Source organism: Triturus cristatus, chromosome 11 (genome assembly GCF_964204655.1).
Source record: "Triturus cristatus chromosome 11, aTriCri1.1, whole genome shotgun sequence".
NCBI classification, from domain to species: domain Eukaryota; kingdom Metazoa; phylum Chordata; class Amphibia; order Caudata; family Salamandridae; genus Triturus; species Triturus cristatus.
In genome coordinates this window covers 140,778,533-140,799,718 of record NC_140594.1, presented here as the reverse complement: position 1 = coordinate 140,799,718, position 21,186 = coordinate 140,778,533, and the positions used below count along the sequence as shown (strand labels likewise).

General features: G+C 45.4%; 1 protein-coding gene across 14 annotated transcripts in view; it reads right to left on the bottom strand.

Moving 5' to 3' along the window:
* The window catches only part of NCOR2 (nuclear receptor corepressor 2), a 1,213,077-nt gene that overhangs the window by 327,429 nt on the left and 864,462 nt on the right, over positions 1–21,186 (bottom strand). For all 14 annotated transcript variants that reach the window (XM_085635706.1, XM_085635715.1, XM_085635711.1 and 11 more), the window contains one exon: positions 5,588–5,650. In XM_085635706.1, coding sequence (XP_085491832.1) covers positions 5,588–5,650 — 63 coding nt within the window. The remainder of the gene's footprint in view (positions 1–5,587; positions 5,651–21,186) is intronic.

Sequence of the window (21,186 nt, the reverse complement as noted above, 5' to 3'; positions counted from 1 at the left end):
CTAAACCAGTCTAGAACAGGGCCATCCATGATTACAATGGCAAAGTTGAGTTAGCAGTGTGAAACTTTCTGTCTAGTCTGCAGTAGCAAACTTAGAGCCATGTTTTACCCTGTCTCTGTCAGGGTGGCACAACAAGTGCTGCAGTCCCTAAGGAGACACTCTAACCTACAGCCCCTGGGTACACCTGGTACCATGTATTAGGTACTTGGAAGTTATCCTATGACAACTGGGTCACAGCACATGTACTGAATCCCTATTAGAACAGCTCAGGGCATTTCAGAGCAATTAAACCAGTACCTAGGAGTCAAAATGGGGGGAAGTGGAGGTGCTACCTGAAAAATGTGTTTCCTCACATATATTTTTAACCAAAAGAATGGTGGATATTCTGCAGCTGAAAATAATTCTGACAAACCGCAACATTATGGTACAAAATTGCAACTCTTGGTATTAAATTCAGTTTATATGACATAATAATTGATTGCTTCTCAATCAAACATTTTTCTTTTCTATTTCAGTCAAAGGAAAGGTTAAAACGTTACTTAAAATATTTCTCTTTTGTAAAATGGAAGTTTTAGTACAAAACAAATGGCTTTGCCTATTCAGGCATCAAGCAAACAGAAAAACAAATGTGTCATAAAACGTACCTGATTGCAATATCTTTCAATATCTGGCCTTGCAAAAAATCAAAATGTGTATTTTTCGCTTAGCCGCTCTAAGCTAGTAGAGACAAGGCTGAACATGAACTACAACAGACAATTGAAAACTGCAGCTTCTAAACTGCAAAACAGACAGGCTAAAACTATTGCAAAAACATGAAAATTTGTTTTGGTAAAATTAATAGAGGGGTGTGCAACAAGGATCTCAGATGACCGGGTGCAGGCCAGATTTGCCGTATGTCCACAAACTAAATTTACTTACAACTAATTGAAACAAAACTGATTTACATAGTCATTGGTTACCCTTAAAACCTGTAATGGATCCAGACCTTACGTGACTATGCTGGACTCCCTTACTTAATACCTTTAAAGCATCTCTGGTACCCAGTCACACGAAGGAGGAGATTTAGGCTTCCGATAATTATCCATCAAGTCATATCTGGTGGTAGAGGACCCTACATGCAAATTCAGCTCTCATCTACCAGCCAATCAGGTTATTTGTAATTCCTAAAATGGTACCTATTCCTGGATCAGGGATAAGCTTGCCAGGCAGCCGTTGCTACACTACGCAAGAGCCCAAAGCAGAGAACGAGAGCCCTCTTCTGGCCCAATGACAAATCTCCAATCACTGTCTTCAGAAGGAAATCAACACTCAACAGCGCCACCTACTCTAAAGAAGGTTTTAAAGTGAAGTTCCCCCTAGACCAGAGGTCTTCAAACAGGGGGACCACGCCTCCCCGGGACTCCCTGACTGCATACTCAGAGGTTCACAAATGCCTCAGCAGGTGCTTGTAAATGAAGATGGCCTGAAAGAGTGGCTTTGTTTATTTTTGGTGTTTCCAAGTTGTCATCGTTTACATGAAGTAGTTCAAGTGCATAAAAAAGTGTGTTCCTGAGCCCAGTGGTGGCAGAGGTCAAAGACATGGATAAATACAACTGAATGTTCTATAAGTGTTTTGTTGTTTTTAGACCTTCACAGCAACTGCATATCAAATAATGTACACACCTTAAAAGGGAAATTAAAAGCAAATGTAACTAATTGTGATGAATACACTATTTTAGATTATGAAACGCCATTTGGTTAATGTGAGCACTGCAGATGTCCGTTTGTGAGACCAGAGAGTTACAGAATTGAATCCTGGTTAGCGCAGTGCGAAATAGTGACTTGCTTAATCATAGTGCTATGAGGATCCAGCATGTAACATAAGGCACTATGACTATGTGAATCATTTTAAAATTGTATTACACTTAGTATAAGATAAGCTTCCACACAATGATTTAGTGTATATTATAAAACAAGTGTTTTTCAAAGAATACATATTAGTAATAACTAACCACACTGTACCTAGTGCAGATATTTGTATAAGTCCATTAATGGGATATTTTCCAAAACTCAGCATCATTACATTACCTCTTAAAGAATAATAAATCATAGACATCACAATGCTTCAAGTGACTCCATAGTTAAAATCACTTTAGACCCCCCCCCCCCCCCCCCCCCCCCCCCCGCCTTCACTTTCATACAGAGGTACCTTCAGATCTCGATTAACAATTCAGGTATGGTTGTTTTTAACGAAAACTATGGGAACTGTTTTTGTAACATTAACACATGAGCAACACCATACACCCGGCCAACGTTGATTTCTGTTGACATGCAGATGCCCTTTCAGGTGAGTTGAGGGGGAGGAGGAAAGAGGCCAAAGGGGTCGTACTCAGAGCCCCCCTCTTCTGGAATCCTGGAGCCTCAGAGTTATGACCCAAGGTAAGGAGCCAAAGTGATGGCCCAGAGAAGGGCGTGCTATGTGGGGTCTAACTTTTTCTATTTACAGATGGACAGAGTCAGCTTCCCTACTTGTTCAAAAAGAGCCCTAAAGAAGGTGTTGAGAAATTCAGGCTCATTTTTTTCAGGGCCATCACTACCATTAGTCACATTGTCACAAAAGCAATGGGGTGAGGGCCACTTCACCCTAATTATGGATGTGTTAGAAGCACAAAGGGGGAGAATTATTTTCCTTGTTGGCATTTGGGCCTAGATCACCCTTGCTGCAGAGGGAACAGGTCGCAAGCAACAAAGGGGCGAAATGTGGGAATTTCCTCCTTTTTTTTGACACAAAGGGGCAGACAGTCTGCTTTGGGCCTCAGGCATAGGAGTGATGGCCCAGTGGGATGGCCTGAGGAGTAGGTGTCATTAGTGTTGTAGGTGTGGTGACTTTGGGGCTCAGGGGGTGTTATGGCTGTTGTACTATCCTTCCTTGCTTGTGTTAGGGTTCGGGGCACCCTTGCTGTACCAGTCTTGCTTTGGGCATCGAACCAATGGCCAAAGAGAGGAAAATTGAGGCAGAGGAGATGCCTTGGCGTAGGCCTCAGAGAGGTGGCCAAAAGGAGACCGGGGGCTTAACATGGGGCAGAGGAGACCGCCCGCTTCGCAAGGCAGTAGCTCTCATTAATAAGCCAGGTGCAGTGACGCCGGGGCCCAGGAGTGTGAAGGGTCCACTGCATCACAATAATGGCGGTCTTACTTTACAACTGAGGCATGGCGGAGAGCATTAGTGCTGAAGGCACCCGTGCTGCAATGAGGCGGGCAACACGCAGGCGGTGGGAGCTCCTTTTCAAGATTGAAGGGATGACCAGGCCTGGTGGGGAAGTGGTAAAAGAGATTGGGGGGGGGATAGCCTGCTACTCTGGGCCGCAACTACCATTAGTGCAGAAGGTGCAGTTGCACTGAGGCTCAGGAGTGTGAAGGGCTCACAAGACCCTGATTAATGGAAATTTGTGTCTATTTCAGTTTTTTGTGTATTTGCTATTTTCAAAGTCTAACACTTAGTGTGGATTATCATCAGCCACTGAAAAAGTGCACCTGAAATTACCTCATAAGCCCCACCCCCAGCGCTCGGCCCTGCCCCCCTCACTCTCCAAGTCTTTCCATAAAGTTTTGGAGGAGGAGGGGGGGGCGGGGGGTAGAAGTTCAAAACATTCTGGGTAAGGGGCTCAGAGCAATAAAGTTTGAAGACCTCTGCCCTAGACCGATTACTGCAGACTGCCTGGGCAAGATGTAAGAGGTGACATGCCACAGCACCGAAATTCTGTAACAAGCAGTCATAAGGTGGCGGGCACTGAAGAAAAGCTTGTGTTCAAGGGGGCGGGGGGGGGGGGGATAGAAGTGGTGTAGAGACTGAGTTGACGATATTCGATGCAGGTGACACGTTCTCTGAACTTGGATTTCTCTCCCCAAATTGATCACATCTGGGCAAATTACCTCAACGCTCGGCAGATTAATACCCAAATCTGACAAAACGTCCAGTGCTCAGCAGCAGCCAGAATCTGGAATGATTGACTATGGATCAAAAACCTGGACTTCAGTCAAACCTCCAGAGGCCTCACCAATGGAACATACCCAGCTCTGCCAGGCGCCCACTGCCTTCTGGAGAACAGTCAAATGATGTCACTTGAGTTGATTTACAAACGACATCTGTATCAAGTACATCGACATGCCATATAATTAAAAACAGAAGATGGCAGTAGAGCGCTGTAAAATGGAAGGATGGCACAGCATTCTTAATTCTTTCAAATCCACTGTAATTTAATCACAGATGGACTGAAGTCCAGAAATTCCCTAGTGAAAGTACCGAAAGCGATTTCGTCCCCCCGTCCCTCCCCCCCTCCAACACACACAGCGATACTCCAATAGGAATTTGTGTTTTTTTTACACAGCTCCACTGTTTGCTAGGGAGGTGGGGGGCATGACTAAGGGTGGGGGTTGTGTAAGGATGTGCTATCTCTGTGAGTCAACATGGAAACTTTTCAGACTTTGCTATCTTAATAGTCATGAATGCAAGCCCTTATAGTGACGTGACCAGACCATGTTCATCCACACACACTCATGCACTGTCCCTCTGCAGACGTTCAATATGTCATTTATTAATAATGCTGAACGTGCGGTGGGGCCAAGATTCATTTCAGATGGAGCGTCCGGTAGGCCGTGACGCCCTTTCCTCAAAAATGGCAGCAAAAGACGTCATTCTCTGCGGACCTACATATGTGGTTTGTCTCATGCAGTTATTAATTTGCAGTGTTTATGAATACAGTTATTGAACAAGAACACCAGCGGTTTAATCCGTGCAGTGAGATTATTATATCGATTAGGGTGTAGGAATATACAGGTAGAGTTCTTCAATTTGTCAAGTTCTTGCGAGTTTAACTGAGGCAGAAAGCAGTATTTCCTCACAGTGGACTGTTCTATGGGGAAGGCACTGAACGCGACCTCTGCATTGTGGAAATAAATGGGCGAATGTCAAGTTCTTAATACACTTGTAAAACGTAAAATGTTTTATTTCAGCACAATTATTTTCGCTTGCATGGCATAAACGTGTTTGTTGAGACTGCCTGCATAAGTGGAAACACGTGTAAAGGTAAATCCGACCAACTAAACACACTGAGACCCTGGAACAGGAATATGTTGAGTACAAGCTACCAAGTACACAAAGGTGGCCCCCAGCCCTCCAACGAGCTACATGAACGACGGACACCTTTTAACGCGACCAGCACCACTGCCCTCCCAGTGCCAAGCATCACGAGCAGGCACCGCCAACCTGCTCCATCTTTTCAAGGCTTCCCTCACAACTCTACTCTAGATTGTAAGCGGCCTTCCAATATGTTACTTCAACATTTGCAAATCAGATGTGCCACTGAGCAGCCTTGAACGGGCTGAGGTCAAACCTAAACAATTCCTCGCCTTGCGTGCAGGGGGTATTCGTAAAGTACCTTTCACAGAGCGCCCTTTCACCCACTCGAACAAGTCCTTGAGCTCACCCACAGGCTTTTCTATTCTTGAGATCCATGTACAGAACATTATGAGCATCCTTTATTGAAAGTGACAGGCGGACCTCCCATCTCCCAGCGCCGCACAAGACAATCACAAACGGCAGCCTTACCTTTCTTTGCGGTGTCCATCTCTTCTTCCGTCCAGCGAGAGCTTTCATTCATCTCAAAGGCAGCTAGAAACACAGAAAACTCTCTTCAGACAGGAGTGCAAGGGTTCGCCACAGACATTTCAAGTGCAAAACAGGAGAGGGCATTGAAACTGACAAGACAACAAAACTTACCGTCCTGACTCAAGTGGTTGAATGAAACACCGATGTCCCATTCACGAATATTCACAGTAGATTCACCATGAAAGAGAAGCTCTGGCGGGATCGGAAAGAGGGAGAGCTCCAAACCGCAGCACGTGTAAAGAGAACACTGCGCCCCAGCACCCCCACAACACTCACACTCTCATTACAGCACCCCCACAACACTCACACTCTCATTACAGCACCCCCACAACACCCACACTCTCATTAAACATCAAATATTCAGAGGCAAGGCACATCGGTCAAGATATCTTTAGCCACTATAATTCGGGCCCTAAAGTAACTATAACGTGTGCCCTCGCCACGCACTGCTAATTTACCTCACTTATTACATCACTCATGACATGTTCTACGACACCATTGAAAACATCATTGCAACATCAAGAATGACATCATTGATGATGACAATACTGTGTGCATGGCGGGGGTGCGAGTTATAGCTTCTTGAGATGATTATAACTTGATGAATTTCTTCATTTAAAAGAGAGTCTTAACTGACATTCTCACTAACTATAATGTCTTTTAACCTTTGTTTTTGTTCAAAGACTATCTAAGGTTATTTTATCATAAAGTTATTATTATAATTCCTAAATATAACGTAGCTTTACCCTTTGTTTTTTCAAAATATATATACACACCCACAAACACATAGTTTTCGGGATTTAGGCTTGAGTGACAGGATTTGTGTAGGCTTGATGATGTATGGGATGCCGGGGATGTCCATGAACTAGGTGACTTAAGTTTAAGCGGTGTGTGTAATATAGTTGCAGTAGGTTTTTTCAGGGTTTAGGAGGGTGTTTTTGAAGGGGATAACATTTTTATGATCCAAGGAGGGGGGGTAGGGAATGGGAGAGGGGAGAAAACACACACATATTTAAATAAATTTAAAAAAGGGGGCGTTGGATGGGTTTAAGCCTTCCAAATAAAAAAATATATATACACACACACATATATATGTTCACACACACGCATATTATATATATATATATATATATTCTATTCTTGACTATGTCTGGGTTTCGCCTGCTGTTACTCCACGGCAAGGAGCAGGGTTCTCAGCACATTGGTGTAAATCCTGCAAGCATGTTGTTCACTCGCAGCCATCTGGTGACAACTGGTGACATGTTACAGCAATAAAACGTTCACGTCATAGTTGTCATGGTTAACTATGTAAAGTGTCCTTTTGGTAGGAGTGTGCGAAAGTCATGTCAAACACAAACTCTGTATCTAGAGTTCAACAATCCAGGCAGAAGTGTAAGGAAAGCCATTGTGTTTTTTGGTAATTTCATGTTACTTTTGTGACATGAAATGACCCAAAATTACGCCAGCTTGCATAACTCAGAGTAATTCAGGCCAAAACTGCCTACTGCAAGAGCATATGAACAGAGCGTAGTGTCTTCTGACAGCTGCTGTTTGTATTGCATTTATTTATATTTTCTTAGCAGTAAATGCATCTTTGGGTCCATTTTTAGGTGTGAGGGTGCATTTTGCACTAAGAGAACGGCGCTAAATGTAGAGTTACGCTCCTTGTGTAGTTTTGCATAATCTGACAATCAACAGAGGAGTGTATCAGTATAGTAACAAAATGAATGAGCAAGCATGCTAATAGCTGTAATAAGATTATTACTTTTTGTAAAAAAAACATTCGGCTTTTTTATAAAAGCCCTCACTCACCAACCTGGTTGGTGACATGCTTCATCATTGGGCCCCACCAGGAGTGGCCGAATGCCACCCTAGTGTGCTGCGACGCCAGTTCACTGCGGAGCTGGTAAAAAACGTGTAAGGTGAAAGTGATTTTGGTGTAATTTAAAAATGCCCAATTGTGTCAAAAAAAGACCTTTATTAATTTTGCCAATCAGACATGAATAAAATAATTTTGTGTGGGTTAACGAACTGGAATTACAAGTTCATAATTTATCCCAAAGGTGTGGTCCACAGGTTTCTTCTGCCTCCATGAATCTTTATGAGGCTTTCATCAGGACCAGGGATGTGAGGTGAGAAGAACCCGGCGGTATGGGCGCGCTAAGTCCCACCCTGACCATGGGTTCATAAGTGTTAAAAATATCGAAAAACACTTGGGATAGATTCCGTCAATAATAGAGAGGAACCGAGTTTATTAAAAGGTGCAGAGGTTCAATGCACCATGGGTCACGTGAGGGGGGTGGTGGAGGCAAAAAATGGCACACCGCCAGCAGAGCCAGGCACCCGTTATGGACCTAAGCACTCCCTCTTCTTAACCGGCCACTGAAGCTGCAAGTCACAGGTGAGAGTGAAACGAGACTAGACATACTCGCTATACTCGCTATATCACAAACACTTGCAGGGCCGGCGCTGGGCATGTGCAGTGTGGGCAGCTGCCCAGGGTCTCGCACTTAGACTACCAGCATGGGGCCGCGCACCAATCGCGTGTCCTGTTGTTTCCCTGCCCATCCAACTAAGAGAAAGGTGTCTCCTTGCAATTAGGGTCCATGGGAAGGGTCCCCTCCCAGGGCCTCTCGGGGATGGTGTCTGGAGGCCTGAGGGAGGGAGACGCTTCCTCCTGTCCCAATTGCAAGGAGACCATTCAGAGACCCTGCGGGGCTGAAGGTGTGAGAACTGCTTGTAGGCTGAAGGTTAAAACTGTGGGGGGGCTAACATGCTGGACAATGGGCCTCCCGCAGGGTCTCCGAGTGGTCTCCTTGCAAGGGGTCACTTATGTAAATTAGAGGGGCCTCGCACATTCCCTTTTGGCCCAGGGCCCCGCATATCCTAGAACCGGCCCTGAATACATGTTTTTTTCTCTCTTCTCTGCGGTGGGGGTAGGGGGGCTGCTGTATTTAGGGACCCGGGGTTGTAACAGCCAGACAGGTGGCTTGACTGTGCAGACTTCACTTACCGTTCACACCAAGCAAGGGACGGGCATTGAACGAAAAGGTAGGTTTATTCCCAACATTTGCACCGCCACAGATTGCTGCATCCACGAAGGACCAACGCAGTTTTCTGATAAAGACAAAAGCGCCATTTGCGAATATGATGTTATGTTATTATAGTTTATAGAGCGCACGATTACCTTACGGTGTCCTGGCGCTAAGCACTGATAACCTACGCTAAAAGAACTAAAACAGAGAGAAGAACCATGTTTTGAGATTTTTCCTAAAGAAACTGAGGTCCGAGGCATTTCTCAGCATAAAGGGGAGTTCGTTCCAGATTTAAGATGCACCGTAAACAAAACTCCTTCCTCCCCAGTTTACCTTTTTAATACAAGGTGTTTTCACTAGCTTAGCCCCGGTAGATCTGAGCGTTCTACATGGAGTATACCAGAAAAATGTGTTTTTTAAAAACTCAGGACCTGTCCCGTTCAAGGCTCTAAACACTATACACGAGGCCTTGAAACGGGCTCTCGGGTGGATAGGGAGCCAGTGCAACTTCTTCAGTTCTCCTTTGACTGACACAGTCCTGGGAGTCCGGGTCAAAAGTCTGGCAGCGGCATTTTGAATAACCTGCAGCCTGTTATGATGTTGTGATTGCATATTGACATAAAGACTGTTACAGTAGTCAAGGCGTGATAGTATAAGTGCGGTCACCACCATTCGGAGACATCCCTCAGATAGATATGACCTGATTTTTCTGATCATTCTGAGTACCATAGAGCATCCTGATGTGACCTTGCTAACCTGGTCCCCCATGTTGAGTTTTTCGTCTACCACCACTCCCAGGTTTTTGGCTTTCCTACAAGGTGTGGGGCAGAGACCAAGCGAGTCTGGCCACCAGTCAGGTGTCCACATCAGAGGATTATTGCCAAATCGCAAAACCTCCGTCTTGGCAGAATTCAGCTTAAGGCAATTTGCCGACATCCACCTAGAAATGGATACCATGCATTCTGAAAAACGTGCTCCTGTTTCTTTTTCAGCTCCCTCCATCACAGACAGCACAATTTGTGTGTCGTCGGCGTAGGAAGTGAGCTGAAACCCGAATGATCTAATGATACCAGCCAGGGGTACCACATAGATATTAAAAAGTGTAGGGCTAAGAGATGAGCCCTGCGGCACCCCGCATGGCAAAGAGAAAGGTTCAATGGTATCGCCATTTAATTCAACTATTTGTAATCTATCCTTCAGAAAGGAATCAAGCAGATTCCATGCTCGCCCTTTCTATCCCGATCTCCGATAACCGATTAAGCAGTACCTTATGATGCACGGTATCAAAGGCCGCGGATAGGTCTAACAGGATCAGCATCGCGTTCCCTCCTTTGTCCATCACCTCTCTAATCTCCTCGGTGGATTTGAGAAGCGCCAGCTCGGTGCTGTGATGAGCTCTGAAGCCATATTGAGAGTGATCCAGAGAGTTGTTCAGCAAAAGAAAATCACTGAGTTGTCTGTTAATGGCTTTTTCAAGCATTTTAGCTGGTAAGGGAAGTCTGGAAATAGGACGGTAGTTAGTTGGATCTTTAGGGTCCAAAGACTATTTTTTTAGTAAAGGAAGCACTGAGGCTTTTTTCCAGGAACTAGGGAAGGTTCCAGAAGAAAATATATCATTGAACAGAAGAGTTAAGACCCTACATGTGATGTCCGCAATCTGCTTGATAATCCATGTAGGACATGGATCACTAGGGGCACCTGATTTTATATTGATCGTCCTAATTACCCTGTGTGCTGGTGAGTCTAGGCCCGTGAAAAATAACTTTTGTGAACAAAGTTCAGCAAAACAGAATTGTGGCGAAAGCACAGAATGTTGAAACTCTGCATAAGTGTTTCTGAGGTTATATTTGTATTACAAGTGTGCTCACATCACATTCCCTCAATGTGAAAAATGACCTTAGTGAAAGAGCGAAGGGTGGGGGCTGCTTTTGTTACTGGAAGGCCGCTTTTGTAGCAGTGCAGCAGTTTAAAAGCTCTGCAGAGTTCCTTGTATTTCGAACAATTTCCAGGTAACAATAAATGTGCCAATATAACTCTGGTGATTAATGTGCCCGCTGGAGAGAGATCCCAGTTTTGTCTAGGGGCATTGTATACTCATCTCAGGTAGCGCAGAAGGTTAATCTGCCTGCTGCAAGGAACTTGTACTATGCAGATCACAGAACAGTATTTCATGTGCAATGCTCAGTGGGTTACTGCTTTTGTCACAGAGATCCTTTTGTTACTATGCAGTTCATAAGTTACAATCACTATCTAACAGTGTGCTATGAACAGCATCAAAGCATTGCATGGAAAGAGCGTGGTACAGGTTAGAAAGTTGTGTTTTTTTCCAGTCTTTGACTATCCTAATTTTACTAAAAAAAGGATTTATTTGGGTAGAAATAATTGTTATTACTATGGTCAACCCTAATCACTGTGTTACGTTCTGAATGCAGAGTTTATGCTACCCCAGACCAAGCACTCTTTAAAAATGCCTACCCGTATAAATGACATGTGAATCCTACAACTTGCAGTCCCCTTTGTCTTATGTAACATTTTCTATACATTGATTTACACACACATGATTAATTGTCTCTGTATGTGTGAGTGATGTAAAGTGCTCCAACACCCTATGCTGGTAGGAGACGCGCTATCACTGGCGTAACAATAGCCTCCGCAGTCCTCGCCGTGCGGGGGATGGGGTTGGGGTGGGTGAGCTCCAGCAGGCCCGCTCGACACAGTAAACCGTGCACGGGTGGCGGGCCCCTGCCAAGAGCTCCTGACCGGGTGGGGGCAGGGGGAACATCAATGTAGTTTGCAGGGGGGGGGGGGCAACTTTTGTTACGCCACTGTTCAAAGGGCCAGGAATGAAGTAGACACAATTTCACCGCTGTACTTTAGGCCAGGAAATTACTAGTGCAGATTCTACTGGTTTCATATGGCCTTTTTCTGGGTGTGACACACTTGGCTAGCTCTATGGGAACCTGACTTGATGAGCTGCTGCACCAGAAAGTGCTCTGCTCATGTAGCGTTTGAGGAGGCAGTAAATGTTGCCTCATCCCGGGCTGGTGCCAAGGTAAACCTGGCATAGGGGGCCAGTCTAAGCCTTTGGCAAGTGAGAAACCAGGAAGGAAGCACATGGAAATGATTCATGTCTTTGGAGTAGGACAGCACAGCTTCATATGAATAGCATTAGCTCAGTCCATACTTGCATCGTGTTCTTCTGCGGCAATTATTTAGAGGGTAGAATTGGGCATGGCGCCAATCTCACAGAACGGAGGAGCACCTCAGCAATCTGCATGCGGCATGTTCCTGACCGATCCCTGTATTATCAAAGGCACGGTTATGCATGCAATGTATAAGAATGGGCATGTATGCGCCCAGGGGGCTGCACTGCAGATGTCAGCAAAGGATACATCAAACTGCAGCCGCGTTTGCAATGGGACTTCTCAAAGCCGGTACTCTACAGAGCGGAATTCAACCTCAACCTCTGGAGGTGGAGAAAGACCCAAAGATCCAGTCAAATAGTCTTGCTGGGGAGCACACAGTGGGACCTAAAAAATTTCACCCATAACAAAAACAACTGCATCTGCCATGCATTCAGAAAGCCAAGTCTAATATGTTCTCCCCAATTCATTTAATGAGGTTTTCTCCAATGCTACCCTGACAATGCTATTCTCAGATCCAAAAAAGTGCATCAGTATTCTGTATCCGCCAAAGGGTAAGTGCATTTAGGAGGGGCGACGAGTGTGAATTTTCATCGTCTGTCAGAGGGTCATCCCCTACAAAGTTCTTCATCAATGGTAATGGAAAAAACACCCTGAGGCACAGTTTGTCTATAAATGCAACTCTAACCAGCTTCTCCAGAAACGCCCAATTTCACCCATGTCCCACTTTTCTACTCGCGACTTGGTGACGCCCATTGGGCTCGCCGCTGAGCAACAGTAAACACAAGCAAGACTCTGTCCCAGTCTCAGAATTTCACCGGCATCCAGAGACTCTTTTATAGATAGCTCCTTTATTTAATGAAGTTCTTTGGCTTTCTCAAAAGCGGAATTTCCAACTATAAGCATGCAAGGGTAATTCGAATAGACGAAGCACGCCCAACCCTGCCATGCCACATTATTTGCATAACCACTGCAGACCTTTCAAGTGTTCCAGGTCTATGCATAAGTGGCTCATTCACTCATGGCTATTTATTTGATTTTTCGCACTTGCAGTACAGAATTAATAATGGAATCAACAGGACTAGTGTGTAATTATGTGCTGGGTATGCATGGATTTAAGAAAAAGAGAGCTCCCATTATTCAGTGTTTGTAAACTGTTCTCATGAGGGTATCCTGAAAGTCCGGCTGTTAAGGGCTGGGTAAGCCTGGGCCAAGCTGACCTTTTTAGGTCTGAAACTGTGCAGCCGTATCATACAGAAAAGTGCCTCTGCCTTATGTGGAAGGAGACCACAAACCCGGGAATGGCCCCAGCACAGGCTCTGGTTAGGAATATCCACTAGAAGGACCAGACAAGTGATGACGAATGGTGGTGAATGAGAAGTGACATGGATAATGATGGAGGAGGAGGATGTAGGGCAGCTGAGTATGAAGAAGGGCATATGATGGACATCTGAGGATCATTCATGGCGGATGATGGATGACCAACGTGAAGAATGACGATGGTTGTTGTGGGTCGATGAGGACTTATCATGACTCCCATCGAGCATATGACACGCTTACACACACCGAGATACTCATCATCTCACACAACTCATTGATACGGCGGTCAGAGGTTGAGGACCTGTGACCTACCGTTGGCTACCAGAAACCCTGGGTAAGATGGGCAGGTCAATTTCAGAATGAAATATATATTTTACAGTCCATTGATCGATTTAGCCTATTTGGCTGCTAAATCTGCTACAGCTGGTGGTTCTCCAGCTACTTGCAGTAATAAGGGCTTGTCTCTCTCCGCTAAAGGAGTCAGCATCACCTCTTCTCAGGTGTTTAAGATGCACCCCTTGTTTCTCCAATTGCCTTTACCCGAATCTTCATCTTGCACCCTCTCTGCTGTGCTTTACGAAATAACAAACATTGGTTTTACTTCCTTTTTCCTATAAGTCATACACTTCCCACTGGAAGTTTAAACATTATGTTATATTACTAGTGTACTTTTATATTACAGGAGTACCCCGTATTTTGTAAGAGCGAGTTTTATCTTGATTTTACCATTCTGACTTTTTTTAATAGTGGAATTTTCTATGTTCCTGCACATTTGTATTGTCATTTCTAGTATGCTTGTAGTGCAGTCTTCTGCTAGTAGTTTTATAAGAAATGACACAATGTAAGTTGCGCTCTAGTAGTACACAGAGCATCAAGAAATCAGAATCAAATGAAAACCTTACACAATTTGCACCTTGAAGCTGTGGACATGCTCAAAAATGTGCAGCAAAGCAGCGACTCTTTCTCGTCACACACTACTTGTGCTCCTCTGCTTCTGAAATATTTCTGCCTTGAGTGGACTCCAGGACAGAGAGCTGTTGGACATGAGAACCTCAGCAGGGGTCTCATGAGCTGAGACAGTCCCTGGAATCTGAGAACAGTCCTCCCTCTAAAGGTCTCACTAACATCTCCCAATTTACTTTGTGACACCTCAGTATCTTACTAATGGTGCAACTCAAATTCATTTAGCGCTTATCTAATCAAATGCACTCTCCCATGTCACACATTGCCAATCCGATTAAGGTATCCGGCGCTTCATGGGAGACCCTCTTGTTGCAGCAAGATTCCGTTCCTCTAGATATGGAGATGCAGTCGAGTAGCTAAATTTCTGACCATGGAATCCGGAAACCTATATTTTAACGCAATTTTGGGTACTTGACCAAAATTTCTTAGAAGTCCAGGGCATCTCTTTATCCCCCAGAGTCTAGAACTGTACATATTTCTGACCGATGTAAATCCACCTGGAGAGTGTGCTATGTAGAACTGTCCAGAATGCCTGCTTCCACCCAGTTTCTGTGGTCCAGTGCACAGGTCCACCACACTGCACAAGTTTAAACTACGTGCCTCTTTATCACTATAGTGATGCCCGCCCGATGTTAACTGTGCATGAACTTCCCTTTGTTTGGGTCAGATAAAAATGTACCACAAAATATACGATATACTGTGTTTATTTTAGATACTTGGCTACATAGAAGTTGTCCAAATTAACTAATTAGGCTTACTATTAATTCCAAAACCTGGAATACCATTTACCCCTAAGATATTCCTAGACTAAGGAAGTCAAAGAAGAAATTAAATATATGTGCATATATGTAAGTATAGGTTATGTGAACCTATCCAAAAAGCAGTGGAGCTTCCGGGTATGGCATTGATAACTAGCATGGGTTTCAACATCAATAGAGCCATAAATACGGCCCCAAAAAAATCTTCCACTCGCCCAAAACAATGCCCTTTCTATCCACTGGCGAACACTGGGGCCACAACATTGACATCTTGTCTACTGGGACTAACAGCCGATGCAAACCCGCAAAAGACGCCTCCCTCCCCCCGACCTCAAGTTGAGGTTTTATACAATCGAAACCTGGAAAACAGAGGGTTAGAGTGGAAAAATGTAGCCGGAATAAATAAATAAAAACACAAAAGCAACGCCATTACAACTCCCACTCTTGAACACACATTATTCATGCACCGAAGGCGCGCCAAAGGCAAGCCCGTCTGTGCCCGTCCACGCCCTGACGGGTCCCGGGGTCATGCCCCTTGCCCAAATCCTCGAATACTCCTCAGAGGAATTGAGATCATTAGCTCAGCCGTCGCTCCCGCTGAATCCACTCAACCGCAAGCGCCTCAGCATTCTTGGCATCTCTCAGGTGCGGAGCTCCCTTGCGGATTTACCGCCTCTCATCCCCCACAATACCTGGGCATCGGGCCCTGCCCAACTCAAAAACAAAGCGCTTCGCATCTTGTATCTTAACACCCGCTCTCTAGTAAAGCACAAGATGGAAATTCTCCTGCTACTTATGGTGAAAAACCAGACATCTTCCTAGTCATGGAAACCTGGCTTAACAATGATTTCACCCCTGACATGCTAGCTGCACTACCGCAGGACTATTATATCCTACGTGTGAACCGACCACTAGGAAAAATGGGTGGCGGAGTAGCCACGATCATACATAAAGATTATAACTTCACATCGCTCACCCCCTTGAGCCTCCCTGCTGCAGAGAATATGGACATTAAACTAGACTCTGGCTCGGGATCCCTCTTCTGCGTCCTTGTCTATAGGCCCCCACAGCACATGCCCTTATTCCCGCTATCATTGAGTGAACAAATAGCCACCCTTGCCATGAATTGTGCAAATTTGCTGTTAATCGGTGATCTGAATTATTGGTGCAATGATGTGCGAGGCGGGCCGCATGCTGCTGAACTGTCCGACTTATTAACCAATCTCAATTTCACTCAGCACATCTCCTCGGCCACACACGTCATGGGACATACCCTGGACCAAATCTGGACTATAAATCTAACAGTATCCTTGCCCACGATCATGCCCTGTATATGGTCGGACCATTACTTAATAAAATTCACAGCGACGATCCCCTTTAATTGTAAGACCCCCACGGCTGAGGGAGGCATGATAAGGAAATGGAGGGCCATTGACAAACAGGAATTTCTTGACTCCCTGGCTAGCTCAGTCCTTGCTCCCAATCCCGATATCAATGTCATGGAAAAGCCTCTCTGCCTGGCTATTAGCGGCCAGCAACACCCACGCCCCGCTCACAAAACTAAGCCGCGCTCGCCAAGCCGACGCTCAGAAATGGTTCTTCAGGGAGCTAAAAAACCAAAAATTAGCTCTCCGCCAAAAAGAAAGGAGATGGAGATTAAGTTACTCCCTTGAAGAGAAACTCCTATACCAGAAGGCGCGGAAAGAATATAAGAGTGCTATTACCACTGCCAAAGCTGCCCACTTCTCCAATAGACTCCTGAACTCCAACAATAGGTCGAAGGAAATCTTCTCTATAGTCAACGATCTCTGCAATGCACAGAGAATACAACCTAAAGAATTATGTAATTCTCTAAATGACTATTTTGTAGACCAGATCTCTAACATCAAAGCTAGCATTCTTTCATCTAGCCTTACCGGGTATCCCGGCACCACGATAATGAATCTGTCTACCTTAGATCACATTCCCGGAGATCAGCGTTCAGTCCCTCCTGGACTTGATGGCCAGAGTCAAATCAGGCTCTCCCAGGGATTGTTGCTCACCTTACATTCTAAAAGACACCTTCTCTGCTCTGCCACACACCATTTTGCCTCTTCTGAACGGGTCTCTTTTGCAGGGCAAGATCCCTCGTGCATTCAAGGAGGCCATAGTGGTCCCCCTCCTAAAGAAACAAGAAGCCGACCCCTCGAATCTTTCTAACTATCGTCCCATTTCCCTGCTCTCCTACCTGGCCAAGGTCCTGGAGGCGCATGTAGCCAAGTGCCTATCCAACTTCATAGAGCACTCTGAATATTTAGACCCACATCAAGCAGGCTTCCGTCCCGCTCATTCTACGGAGACTGTGATTCTCGCAGTATTGGACGCATTACGTTCAAATGTTGACAAGGGTACCCCTCAGGCCCTGGTGCTCCTAGACTTGTCGGCCGCGTTAGACACGGTGGACCATAAAATCCTGATAGATCGTGTCAGACGGGTCGGCTTCCAAGGATCGGCCGTCGACTGGATCACATCTTTTCTCGAGGGCCGTACCCAAGCAGTTCGCCTGGCCCCTTCCACCGGGCCTAAAATTGCGACCACGTGTGGGGTCCCACAGGGATCGTTATTATCCCCCATCTTTTCAACCTATACGTCCTGCCCCTGATCCAGTCCTTGAAGGACAGAGGAGTAACCACATTCAACTATGCTGACAACCTTCAGTTAATCTTCACCATTGATAATTCCCCTTCCTCTATCCAGGAGTTTCAGGCCACCATGCGCCATATTCAGCAGTGGATTGACCTAAATTATCTAAAACGTAATCCAGGCAAGACCAAGCTAGTTCTGACCGGGAACAGCCAAATCTTTTGGGGCCCACACTACTAGCTATCGGAACTGGGTTCCCCACCCTTCCCTTCCCCCCCTCGGTCAAAAGCCTTGGAGTCATCATAAATGACGATCTCTCATTAAAATCTCAAGTTGGAGCAGTGGTCTCGACCTGCCTCTTCCAGTTGCAAAAAATCAGAAAGATCAGCCATCTGTTCACCCACGCAGGTCTGATACAGGTAGTGATTGCCTTGGTACTCTCACACCTAGATTTTGCCAATTCAATCTACCTCGGCATGCCACTCTACCTAATTAAATGTTTCCAGTTGATCCAGAATCAAGCTGCTAGACTGATCCACAAGACCCCTACTCCATAAACTCCACTGGCTCCCTATTTCCCAACGTGCGGCATTCAAAACCGGTGGCTTAATCTTTAAGTCCCTATACTGCCGGAGCCCTAAATTCATCAACTGCCTGTTATCGAGGTATATCCCTACCCGCAATCTGCGCTCAGCACACCTCCAGCTACTATACATCTCTTCTTTCAAACTAAAACGCCAGGGAGGATGCAGATTCGCATCCTTGGACCCAAAATTGTGGAACTCCTTCCCATTGGAGATCTGGTCCTGTAGCAACCTTCTGAGCTTTAGGAAAATGCTCAATACCTGACTGTTTGGGCAGGCACATGAGTAATACCGACCCCTGGTCCGACACCTGATAGAGCTAGCGCCATGAAACCATCTGGTGTACGTGCGCTTTAGAAATACTTTTTAACATTACATAACATGCTGAAAAAGGGTCCGCACGGCAGCGGGGAGGCTGTAATATGGAAAACACAGAAGTAGGGCTACAATTTCTCCAAGCAACGGAGGATCCTCCACTAAGGCGGAGGAGCATTGCTGCACTGCTCACTGGGTGAGAAATTGAAAATGGAAAAATAAAATTGTAATAACTTCAGGTTATTATAATTGTATTTAAATGCACTGGCTCCGATGTTTGGTGGCGGGCTGGGCTGTTTAGAGGCTGGGGGAGGAGTGGTGGCACCCTCCTCTGGGGCTGGCCAAACATTCATGCGCCCTTTGCATGTTCTACACCCAAGCTGCATAACAGCCTGGGTGAAGAACATGTCCAGGGTCCCATTCCCTGTCTGAGCGCCGGACCACGGTGCTCAGACCAAGCACAACGCTGCATTGCAGCGTTGTGATTGGCTCAGTGGAGCCTGGGTGCTTTCCTGCTTCCACAGAAGCCGGGAAGAGAACGAGAGGACGGAGGAAAGGTGGTGGCCGTATGCATCCAGGTAAGTGTTTTTTTATTTTATTTATTTTTAATTCCCTCCTCTCTCCCTTTGCATCCCCCTCACCACCCTCCACACCCGTTTGGTAGCAGCCGCTACTGTCTCCAAGCCTTGTCATGATCTCTAAAGAAGAGATGGAGCAGAGACGCTTGGAACCAGTAATCGCAGCTGCAACTGCTCTCCGCTTTGCAAACCCACAGCTGATAAGTTACATTGCCTAAATGAAATGTAACGGGTTGCTGCACAGCAGTGAGGTCAATTTTAAATCAGTTTGTAAATGCCTGGTAAGAGGTAACCACTGCTGCTGAATCACATCCAGCCCAATTGATGCACAGTGTTAGGGGTCATAGTGAGGTTTCCATCCTATCTGAGGGGAAGGTTCGATTTTAAGTTTGCAAACGAGCACAGCATTTCAGTACAATCCATTATCTTGGCTTTGCTGACCAGGCTGTGTACGCTCAGAGTTAAAAAGACTATTACAACAGTATTGAAGGCGTCAGTCTGCTGCATCTCTGCTCCAATGTCCAAAAATTTGACACTAAAGCTTAAAACTTTCTTGATGTTATGCTTATCCTGCAAACACAGCCACAACCTCACCTTTGCGTCTACACTCGCGCTGTAGATCCAGGAAAGCACGACCCGTGCCGGATGTTCAGGATATCCACATAAGAGATATTTACATACTATAAATCTCAACGAAACACATTTTCATAAATCACTGTTCTGTGAAACTCTGGAATGGATGCAGCCCTCCTGGATCTATTCCATATTATACCACGTCAGAACATCTGGTTTACATCTTCACGTGGGAATTGAAGAGCCCTTCTTTCCAATCTAGCATTTTGCTCCTCTATCGAACCTTCAGACAGCGAGGACTAGGCTATGTCTTCGCCTTTCTGGTCGTTTAACTGTGTTTGAGAGACGACCATTGTTTGTCACCAAATTCATAGCTGATCACCTGTGTGCTCAATTGTCCCCGTTGTAAGTAAAAAAAAAAAAATCCCCCACCAGTCACCCATCTAAGTCGGATAATCTAAGTTCTGCTTGTCCCTACTTTATGCAACACATTTGGCCTTTACCTATAACGTTCAATCCTATTTCCACGACCAAAATTATACTCTGCCTTTACTTATGAACTGAGCGTTGATTCCTACTTGCCCATGCCGGTCAACGCCAAGACGACACCAGCTTGTGGCAATTTTATCAATGCTTCAATACAGTCTGGAGCATGGATAACGTCCCTCCGATTCACAGCGCAACCCTCATACACTCGCTTTTTTAGTCATAACATTTTGTACTCTAAAGTCTACACCTAGCTACCCCTTTAAAACTTTAAATACACCTTTAATGCTAACGTTCAAACTTTGCAACCTGGCTTTGTTACATTTGCTACCCATTCCCCACTTTGTCCCACCTCTTCATACAAGAAAGAGCCCTTAAATGTCAAACGCATTCTTCCCAGGCCCATCCTTTTTGGTGCACATTTCCGTAACCGTACGGTATAAATAAGAGCAGAGACTCTCGCTCTTGTCTAGCCAGGCCTGGATCTATTTTATCTTTTAACTCACAGCTGTACTACTGAGCTGCACAGCATCACTGTGCACCTGTGTTTTCTGTTTTTAATAGTAAAGCATTGGGACGCGTCATTACTTACATAGCAATTCTCCACAGGAAGTCAACAGACTGAAGCACTATTGATTTAACCAAGAGCCGTGAATTACAGTGACTTGCCAAAGACAAACTGTTGAGAGCAGGGACTCAACACTGTCTACATGCTCCTTTCCTTGACTTCTGTCCAGAGAGCGGGAGAAGTCCCAAGGCTCTGGATAGCAGGTGAGGAGGCTGCTTTGTAAGGGATCTTTCATGTAAGTCATTAATTACTCCAACAGAATGAAATTGGTAACCGGCATGGAGAACCGAAGATGACGACTCCTCACGTAAAACATACAGCCAACGCAGGACACACATTTTAAGAGCTAAAACAAACAGATCTACGTGAGTCAACATAGGTGAGGCTATCAGATAATGGGAGAAGTTCACAGCACCATCAGTAATGGCAGGAAAGTCATACCACACCAGAATGATGATGGAAAGAGAAAAGTTCCAGACTGGGAGGAAAGCACTGCCACGTCTGTCACAGACGAAAAGATGCACCGTGGAACTGCACATTTCAGAGCATCCTTCCACAACTCTAAAAACATCTGTCTTCATTGGATTCAGGCGC